At 33.3% G+C, this 11,267-nt stretch overlaps 1 protein-coding gene across 1 annotated transcript in view; it reads right to left on the bottom strand.

The window, feature by feature from the left end:
- The window catches only part of LOC106474992 (GTP-binding protein RAD-like), a 24,512-nt gene that overhangs the window by 2,155 nt on the left and 11,090 nt on the right, over positions 1-11,267 (bottom strand). The window contains exons 3-4 of the mRNA XM_013935693.2: positions 1,632-1,824; positions 132-762 (exon numbers count right to left, since the gene is read on the bottom strand). Of these exons, the coding sequence (XP_013791147.1) occupies positions 479-762; positions 1,632-1,824 (477 nt within the window). The 3' untranslated portion in view covers positions 132-478. The remainder of the gene's footprint in view (positions 1-131; positions 763-1,631; positions 1,825-11,267) is intronic.

Raw genomic sequence — 11,267 nt, 5'->3', positions numbered from 1 at the left:
CAACCCATACAGCTTGACACTGATAGCTATAAATTAACAAGACACAACCCATACAGCTTGACACTGATAGCTATAAATTAACAAGACACAACCCATACAGCTTGACACTGATAGCTATAAATTAACAAGACCTCAACCCATACAGCTTGACACTGATAGTTATAAATTAATAAGACACAACTCATAAAGCTTGACACTGATAGCTATAAATTAACAAGACACAACCCATACAGCTTGACACTGATAGTTATAAATTAACAAGACTCAACCCATACAGCTTGACACTGATAGCTATAAATTAACAAGACACAAACCATACAGCTTGACACTGATACTATAAATTAACAAGACACAACCCATACAGCTTGACACTGATAGCTATAAATTAACAAGACACAACCCATACAGCTTGACACTGATAGCTATAAATTAACAAGACACAACCCATACAGCTTGACACTGATATATGGAAAGTGAGTTATATGATATGGAGGTTATCACATGACTTCGACTTGTAGTTTCCTTTTCCCAACAGTTTGTTTAGCAGATCCTTTGCTCGTCGCCCGATTCCGTACAAGGAACTTTTGCTTCGAGACTTCCGCCTTCTACCAGGTGGCGAGAAACGACTAAGATCCTTCAGTTGTTGGATTTTAAGACGGACTTGACTAACAATACGTACCAGTAAGTCATCGGTCTTATGGTTGATAGCTGCTGACGTCTCCATGAAGTTACACTCGTACGATATGGCTATCGTTTTAGCCTCTAAAAAAAAAACCGCAATCAAACATTATTGAAGCATCTGAAACAATTCCCAATGTATGAAAAAAGTTGCAGTAAAAATTCTCTGTGAACAACAATGTAGAGATATATCAAAACAATTCTTTTGTATGACAATAAATATGTATCGACACAACACTTAACGTATAGCAACAAAGATGTATTAAAAAGTATGAAAACAAAGATGTATCAAAACTATCTTTAGTTATGAGAAGAGTGTTGTATGCTTAAATATTTCTTATTGCATAGTAATAAACAATAGTTCATACCTTAATACACAATGCCAAAGGTTATGAAAACATCTCTTAAAATATATAACGAAGTAGTATTTGCTAGTGTTAGTGCTTTATGATACTGATAGAATTTACTTATGCAATTTTTAAAAATGGATACGATATCCCTATGTTCATCAAACAAGTAACTATTTATGCTTGGGATGACATATCCTTAGTCGTAGACATATAAAAAAATCTAATGTTTTGGCAGGTTAACCTTTCTTCTTCAAGGATGAAGGCAAAAACAAACCACATTTACAGATATTAGGAAGTATTCTAACAACAGTAGAGAGACGAAAATGAATTCCAAGACGATAACAGATTTGCTTAACGTACAAAAAAGCGTCTTTAAACTTGGAATTCATGTTAATGTTTTATACAGAAACATGATACCCTATTAATATTTTTTATAAGGTGCTAGAAAATAGTAAAACTTATATGCAGAGCAATGATTCGATGTGGATAAAAAGGAAAAATTCAAATAATTAATGACGGTAAAGAGAAGACCTCGAGACTGGCGTTCTCTATTAATGAAATAGAGATTTCTGTTTAAGTATATATTAATGTACAGTAACTTACCGTTTGTCGACACGGTTCTCGAACGTACGAGGTCTGACTTGTTTCCAACCAGGATCACAGCTCTCGTTGCTGTATAGCCTCTTTCCCTTAATACAAATAGAATATCCATAGCTATTTCAAACGTACCTCTGTCAGTCATGGAGTAAACTACAACATAAGCATCGGCAGAGCCCATAGAGTCCTCTTCAGGATCCTACAAGATCAAACATTATCTTTATGTAAATTACACACACATGAAAGTGCTTGAAAGTGAGACCAATCTTAATAAAATCTTCTTAGGTTGAAATTGTAAACCTGATAATCTTTTATGATTAAGTATTAGGCTTAGTTTTAGCTGATTTAATATAATTACCTGATATTGATTCCAACTGAACTCGGAAACTTCTGAGATACGGAATAAATGGAATTGCTCTTTCATACAAAATTAGAGATATTTGATATATTTCGGTAACTTACTTGGTCAAGAAAGGTTTTCACTTTTACTTTATTACTTTTCTAGTACATATCGTGAATGTTTTTATTGAAGGTGTAAATTTTTTAGTTCTTTTAACTCATTCATAACTAATATTGGTGAACTGCAATTAAGTATTGTTCCGGTCACCGAACAGCATTCTATCCAAGAACTAACATTATACTTTAACTTCCAAAAGGAATTTTAAACTTATTCAACTACCAACATTATATTGTGGCTTTCAGAAATTTTAAGCACATACGACAACAAACATTATATCAGGGTTTCATTAGAAAGACTTCCAAACTCATCCAACAACTAACATTATATCTGACGTTCACAAATAGTTTTAAATGTAAATATATTCAACTTCAATGACTTTTTTTCATCAGATAAGAGTAGGGGCCATGTAACGAAATATTTCTGTAGGTATGGTAGAAAAAGCACATTTTGGAATTGTTTTCAGAATATCCATCAGAAAATTTGGCCGTTTCTATACTAACATTTTTGGAGCTGTCTTTTGACTATTTTATTACCTCTGTCTAAAATTCAGATCCTTATTACTCCAGACTCTCTCCCTTTTTCTTGACGTAAAAGTTTTTATAAAACCATCACTTCAGTCCGCTATAGCCCCAAGGCCTCTGACAGTAATGCTAAAAGTTCTGAACATATAGTGCATTAGAACTCTAGGAAACGTATGTAACAATGACAATGTATTTATCTAAAATCCTTGTGAATCATCTGTTGTTTTTGGAATAAATATTGCTCCGTTTCCACTGTCAAATAGGCCAATTATTACTTAATAATAGAGGCCATTCATCTCACAAGGCAGACCAAACAAGAGTAACTACTCTATGTCATAACCAACTCCTCTCTTCCCAGATTTTTTTAACATTATCAAATGCAAATTCAGTAAGATCCAATGATCCTGAACCGAAAGTCATTTCCCAAATGTATATTTTGTCTCCACAAAAAAAACTTGCAGCCTGTTCACAGCACTCTGAGAGGTGCAAGTTCCTTTTTAGTTTGATATTTGATTCTGTTATAGATTACATTATCTATCGTGTTATCCTATTTATAAATAAGTTAAAGGTGCATCAGGTATGTATTGTAATAACAGCCTTTATGCTTGTGCTTATAATCTTAATAATACATTTCGTATTCTTTTTGAATAAGTAGAGTTGTTTAAACATTTGTTTAACAACAAGTAAAAGCTTGGAATGGTCTATTCTTTCATTCGGGTGTATATCTGTGAGCCAGACTAGTTTCGGAGAATCCCACTCTTCATCAGTGACCCTGGACACTACCACCAATGACATATAAGACCAAACCAAGCCTTTATTCGAGAAGTGAAATGAACATTTAGTGACCGATATGCATAAAGTAGGAAGTTTCCCATCCATTGTCAGTTTTCAACCAAATACTCTTCTGGTTAATGAGAGAAATTAATAAGTAGTTTCGTTGGGATTTACAGTTAAAACTGCCTTATGAATTTTTAATACATTTGTATATCTTAGATAATTAAATATATATTTTTGATCATTTCACAAAGAACTTAAACATGTTATACACAAACCACACATATATATACACACACACACAGTAGGTTCAATACGTTATATTAAAGCGATTTTGGAGACTCAACATATCGTTACAGTCCACGTCATGCCTTATCTGAAATTGTGTATCTTGGCAATAGCCCTGTAGAGTAGTTTCCGTCGTAAGCCCCCAAGTGACTCAGCAGTAAGTCTGCAGGCTTACGACGCTGAAAATCGGGTTTCGATACCCGTGATAGACAGATCACAAATAGCTCATTACATAGCTTTCCGCTTAGCAACAACCAAACCAAAAAAAAAGGTTCAGGTGTAATGTTGGCATGTCTTAAGCACACTCTTTTACCTGATACTCTCCATAATCCATCTAGTGTATGAAGATGACAGTTTCCCAGTGCCTGTTTCAACAGTTCACATAGAATTGTCTTCATATGGAGCAGCATGGCTACCCATTTCATTCTCGAGCTGCTTGAAGTACACGATGGTTGAATTGGAAGTATGACTGGAAGCCTTATCTTAGTGAACCCACACCCTGTTGGCCTTGCTTCCGTACAAAACTGATATTTCTGTGTGGAGTATAAATTGTTTAAGACACTGGACTAGCAGTATTCAGAGCTCACCTTGACATTTGTGTTAACACTCTCAATCCCTATCTTGTCCCTGGCATAGTGTCCAGCGATGATCATGAGTCCTTACGAAAAAGTTTCGCGGCATGTCTTATAATATTTTAAAAACATTTTCAACACACTGACTAGTAGGAAATGGCACGGGACTTATTGCAGTTGCCAAAGTACACATACGATTCATCGAATATCACCATGTTCTGCCATTTTCCCACGGCTAGCCATCCTTTATGTAGATTTTACAGTTGGTATTCCTTTGTAGGATAATAACTTGTGTCATTTTCCCAGACAAATATCATTTTGATTACGTCGCGTCCTGCTGCTTGGAGCACATGGAAGACTTTTTGCCACTGACTTTTGTGCTTATGGATTCTCACTGCTACAATATACCGCTCCTTTGCTTACTACGGCTTGGGTACGACGTATTGCAATTCTTTTTCTGAATGATCTTAGTTCCCAAAGTTGATTCATATTCCTTTGTCTTATGATGTTATTAAATACAAGGGATATATATTGGAAATACTTAATCCCGTCGGAAAGAGCTGTTAAACGCCCTTCTCAAAATTGATTGACTTTCGGTGGCATCAGTCTACCTACGAAAAGACAAATAATGTCAAATGTAGTTTGATACATGCCGTTTTTCCGCAACTTTATATCGACTGGGGTTTTTACGCGATTTGTTAATTTGCAACATTGCCCCTAAAGTTCCATCTATATAAATTGGGCATTAAGAATACCAACCATAGTCCAGTTCAGGCATTTTCTTATCATTATAAATTGTGACATGTTGGAGAAATAAGGGAACTCTTTTTTTTCTTCCTCTTACTCTTGTTTTGGATTATTCGTACAAACACATTTTTATCAAAAATTTATTGTTTTTTTTACAAACCCTTTTTCATTATATATGTATATAAATGTAATTTGATGTAATATATTGTTTTGTAGTAAGAATCTATGCAAACATATGTGTATATAGACATTAGAAATTCATTTGTATTATAAGACCGTATCCAACAAAATATTGTTCATACATGACATTTTTATGTTAATCAAATAGTTGGGATGATCAGATTTCAAATAATAAAATCAGAACAAACTCAGATTTTCATATCGTTGCACTGGGACCTCCTTTCTTAGGGAAAATTAAAAATAATTAATTATGCAAGTTATGGATATAACCACGGTGTGAAATAGGTATTTATACTTACGTCATTACTACTGCAGGTATCTCTCTGACGACTGAAATTTTTGAGCAGCATTTCATTGGCCAGGAGTTTGTCGTAAAATTCTCAACAACTGTCATTCATACCCACTATTTGGTTCCATTAAATAAATGCTTCACTACTTGAATATTAAACATCGGCTTAAACAGCACTTGCTATTTACATTAAATTATCTCTCTTTGTTCTAGGAGTACAAAATTACATGCTCACTGGCTCATGAAATGATGTTGTAGTCTCCCCTACTGTCAACTTCAGAGGAAGCAGCAAATGCTATTCTGAGTCCTTTCGAGCTATTTCATGATTTCTCTACTCATAAAAAAAATGTATGTGTTAATTCATGGTTGTCAGATGCCCTCTACTCATTAAAAAAATGTATATGTTAATTCATGGTTGTCAGACGCTCAAAGTACTGAATAAAAGTGTAAATAATCTATCGAGACTTATCCTTTCAAAAAAGGGACTTTTGGCCACCCTGCATAGAGTGTGAAGATATTCGAAAACAGACAACTTGTTATTGATGTAGTTCTCCTGTTTTTTATTTGTTGCTAAGCGTAAAACTACACAATGGGCTACGTGTGCTCTGGCCACAGCGAGTATCGAAACCAGATTTTTGGCGTTATAATCCTTCAGACTCACCGCTGAGCCATCAGGGGAGGGATAAAGCTACACAATTGGCTATGTGTGCTCTTACCGCTGCTGGGAATTGAGCCCTGGAGTTTAGTGTTGTAATTATTTAAGCTTATTGTTGATTCACTGCGGAGGAGGGATGGACAACTGTTGTGTCTTTCATCTTTAGAAAAATATTAATTAACTTCTAATTATTCTGGTTCTCTATATGCTGCTATATTGCTTGATAATTGCGGCTTAACTACTTTAAAACATAGCTTAATAACACCCTGTTTATTACAAAATAAAGAAGTGAGCTTAGTAACTATATGCTATTTACCAAAAATAAAATGCCCCCTGTGGCTCAGCGGCATGTCTGCGGGCTTACAACACTAGAATCCGGGTTTCGATAACCGTGGTGGGCAGAGCACAGATAGCCCTTTGTGTAGCTTTATGCTTAATTACAAATAAACAAACAAAAATAAAAATGTTTTCTTCAAACTGAATAAACGAATATATAATACACGTAAAAATACAACGTTAACTACATGAATCAGAGCTAAAAGATAACTTACTTAATGGAGTTAATTCTGTATTACAAGAAAAATGAAACTTATAAGGATTAGTATGCTTTGAATCATTGGGGTACTCCTCAATCCTACTAATGTCTCACGAAATTCGACAAGATTATAATAAATACATATTAGGTTTAAACCCGTACTTTAGGATAACAATGTAAAATAACTTTCATTAATTTAAATATGTATATAAAAGTAATCAAATTCATTTTATTTTAAAATGTTATGATCAGTAATATTATTAAAACTAAATATGAAAATGGAATTAGCCATCACTTACAAAACAAATAAACACCGATCGGCTGCTTCTACAGCTTACCATTTAACATGTAATGCGTTCGTAAGTGCTCATGTGTTTACAGCAGTGTACACCCAGTAGCAAAAACTGACAGAAGTTAATAAAAAAGACTAAAAATCTTAAATATAAGCACCCTATCCGCTTTTCTGGAGAAGTACACCAACGTTTTGTCACTAATAATTTAGAAACACATGATACCAGTATATGGATGTCTATATGTCTCCAAAACGACAGCGAATGACGAAATAAAACCGAACTCTTTGTCTTTGATCTTAGGGGCTTATATAAATATAATGACCAGAGGCGTCGCTAGGTGCTTAAAAATTTCGAGGCTTGGGCCCATAGGTGCAGGAATTTTCGGTGTTTCGGTATGATATCGATCATGGTTTTCTATTCTAATTTTTCGAGACAATAACTGGGTATTCGGGGCACTATTAACTAGAATCAGGGCATGGGCCCCGTGTGCCAGCGCTTAGCGACGTCTCTGACAATAATATCGATAAAATATCCAAAAGAGTAAAGAAACCGATCATAAAAGAATAACAATAAAAACAAACTAAGTCAAAATAGTACCTCAAAAATGATCTGAAGTCATAGAAATTCTCGAATTTTAAAACCTTTTGTTTTACCTTTGTTTTAGAGAAAACAAGAACATCATGAAAAACTAGCATTTGCGCTTTTTTTACGTATATTGTTAAAGATAATAAAAATAACATTTTGATAACATAATATATAACTTGTTGTTTGTAGTTAAGCACAAAGCTACACAATGGGCTATCTTTGCTGTACTCACCACGGGTATCGAAACCCGGTTTCTAGTATTTTAAGTCCACAGACATACCGCTGTGCCACTGGGGGAAGGAGGGGTATCATGAAAAAAATAAGTTGCCTTTAATGCACATAAGGGTAATATATTTTTAATGAGCTGCATTGTATTCATCTACAAATATCTTTCAATTGTTTTGGCCACAGACGTGTGAACAACGGCACCGATGTTTTCCAAAATAATGATAATCCAAGATCAAGATTTTGAATGGGACAAAGAAAGTTCAGAAGTGACGAAAAAGAAGGTAAAAAGCTTGAAAGAAAGTGTGCAAGATGGATAAACTAAAAACAATAAATAAATACTGTGGAAGAAAAGAATAGAAGAAGCGGAAAGTAAGAGCAATAGGATATAGAAAAAGTAAATTAATACAGTTCAGAAGGTCGAAAATTAGAAAGAAAACCTAACAAAAGAGGAAGGGAAAGAAATGTTAATATGGAATTTGGCAAGATTAGTTAAAAGAAAAGGATTTGGGGACTATGTTAGGAAGTAGGAAGCAGCGACTCTAACGGAGGCATACGTAGAGAAAAAGTCAGAGTCGCATAGCGTAGAAACTTGGTGTTAAGTATGAGTGGAAACTAAATGGATATAGATAGAATATTCAAAAAGAGATCAGAAGGAAGTAATAAAGTAGAAGTTAAAAGAATTTTGTATGAAAAATGAAGACGGAGAAAAAGCTATGGGAATAATAATAGCATACAAAACAAAGAAGGGACATTTTTGCAGTATATAACAATCATACAGCAACTAAATGAAGATACAATAGTAAAAGTGGAGAAAGATTTTCAGGAAGGAAAGAGAATATTGATCGCAAAGAGATCGCAAAAGAATAAGAATAAAATATAATGTGGAAGAGGAAAAATATATGTCATATCAGTGAAAAGGGCAGAGAAAATCCCAAAATTAAGAATTGAAAAAAAAGGGGAAATGTGAAATTTTGTGAACTTTGGGGATTAATGGTGTTGAACGAAAGAGTGGACAGGAACGGGGAAGGAAGATACAGTAAGATAAATTTAGTTAGTGGACTGTATAGTTGAAAAAAGGACAACCAGAATTAATGATTAAGTTGCTGGAGTAAAAAGTAGGATGGAATCGGCTCATATTCAAATTCTAGTGGAGGTAAAAGAAGAAAAACGACAGCAATATGAAGATGAAAACTTAGGATAGATAACCTGAAATTGGAGAGAGGACGAATCAAAATGTTTTGAACAGAACGGAAAATGATATGGAAAGAAATACTGATAGATAAACAATAAGACCGGGAAATGTTTTGGAGAAGTTTGATGTGATTTGATCAATGGTAATAGGAATGAAGGGTTAAATAAGAAGAGAAAAATGGTAGTTTAATCGAGGATGTATAGAGAAAACAAGAGAAGTAAAAGTAAATTTAAAAATTGAAGGATAAAAAAAGAAAGAAAAGCATGTTAAAAGAACAAAAAACTGCTACAATTACACTAAAAACAGAGAGAACAGATGTGGAAAGAAGTAGAAAAAAATAACAAAGAAATTTGTATAGCACTGAATATATTTAGGAAAAGCAGAAACGACAACTGACAAGTAGTAGATGCAGAAGAAAGTATAGGGTAAACCTAATAAAACTTTAGAAGGTAGGGAGGAGAGAATGGAAACGCAAAAGATTAAAAAAGCAATTGGAATAATACATGAGAAACTATCCAGCTGGTAGAAAGAAAGGGTATTTGAAAAGCAATTATAAACTTTGAAGAAATTAAAGAGACCAGGACGAAACTGTGAATCGAATGAACTATGTAGGAAATTAACAAAAGAAATGAGAATTAAAGCTTTATAAAGCATGAACAGTATACAAGTAAAAAAGTGAAGCAAAGGCAAAGAACTGTAAAGAGGTGTCATTACAAAATTAACATATAAATGAATGCCTGGAATAATGAAGAAAAAGGCTTAGTGAATGGTTAGAAGGAAATGAAATAATAAAGGAAAGCCAAATAGAATTTCGGAAAGGCTATGCCCAAGTGATTATATTTATACGTCTTGGTGGAAAACAAATAAAAAAAGAGAGTATTTGTATGCATTTTTAAAATTTTAAAGCTGCTTTTGATAATGTGGATAGAAAAATCATTTGAAAAATGGAGAAAATATGAATATTTGGAACGTTATGTAATGAAAAAATATCTAAAGAAACTATAAATATAATTAAAAGAAAACGCCTAATGGATAGGAGAAAAATAATGGGGGAGTGGGATAGTTGAAACAAAATTGTCGGAACTATGCGGATGACGTTATAATAGCTGCAGAATTTCCAGAGGAAATAAAGAGCATGCATAGGATAGTTGAAACATATGCGGTGAAAAATAAACTAACTTCAAATTTAGGGCAATTAAAAATTATGGTTTCTAGAAAGAGAGGATAAATAGCGAAGATTGAAAAATGAATGGAAAGTCAACAGATGGAAGTGGTTAAAAAGTATAAATATCTGTGATGGTGGTTTAACAAATGAAACACGACAACGAAACATATATATTGGAACGAAAGTACGATGACCAGTAAATGCAACGTGAAGTGCACCTTAAAGAAGCCAAACGTAAGATATGGATAGACGATTGCACTTACTTGAAAACCTAGTACATTATATTATTAACTACACTGCGGAAATTTGACGTTTTAGAAAGGAATATAAAATATAATATAAACATAAAAAATGAACATAGGGCTAGATAAAAAACACATCCAATTACATCTGGTAGATAGAGAAAGGAAGAGCCGGCATGGCGATCAGTACAATAAAATAATTTATGCACGTATCTTGAACATATTGAAGATGAAAGAAGATAGACATCTAAAACATTGTCTGAAAGTAATTGTAAAAGAAATAACAAACAATACAAGAAATAGCTAGGAAACTGGAATGTTTGTTTGTAGTTAAACGCAAATCTATACGCTGTGCTATGCACACCACGAAAACCCGATTTTTAAGCATTATAAGTCCGCAGACTTACCGTTAGAACATTGGGGTGTGGAATTAAGACGAAGAGAGCGTTTAATTGAAATTTTTAAACGTGTGGGATGACAGAAGAAAAGTTAAAAAAAATCGAAAAATTATAGAAATGATATGAAGAAAATGAAAGAAATTTGCAAAGAAGTTGAGGTAAAATTGAAAAATCTATATATTTAGATTATTATAAAAATGTAAAAGAAGGAAAAGGACTGGAAGGATAATATAATATTGAAAAAAGACTGGAAAAGTTATGAAAACAATTTTAATTACAGCAAGAATAAGGTGCGGTTATGTACAAAAATTGATTACGGAAGAACAGAGAAAAATGTAGAATTTGTAAAGAAAAAAAGCAAGAAAAGATAATACACATATGGAATTGTCAAGAAATGGACGAAATAAGTACAGATGAAACAGAATGGATAGAAAATGTAAAAAACTGGGAAACGCTTGGATATAGAAAATATTATAAGAAAGACATATTGTATATATATATATATATATATATATATA

The sequence above is a fragment of the Limulus polyphemus genome, unplaced genomic scaffold (genome assembly GCF_000517525.1).
Source record: "Limulus polyphemus unplaced genomic scaffold, Limulus_polyphemus-2.1.2 Scaffold144, whole genome shotgun sequence".
NCBI lineage: Eukaryota > Metazoa > Arthropoda > Merostomata > Xiphosura > Limulidae > Limulus > Limulus polyphemus.
Note: the sequence above shows the minus strand (reverse complement) of the source record. Positions and strands in the feature narration are given on the sequence as shown.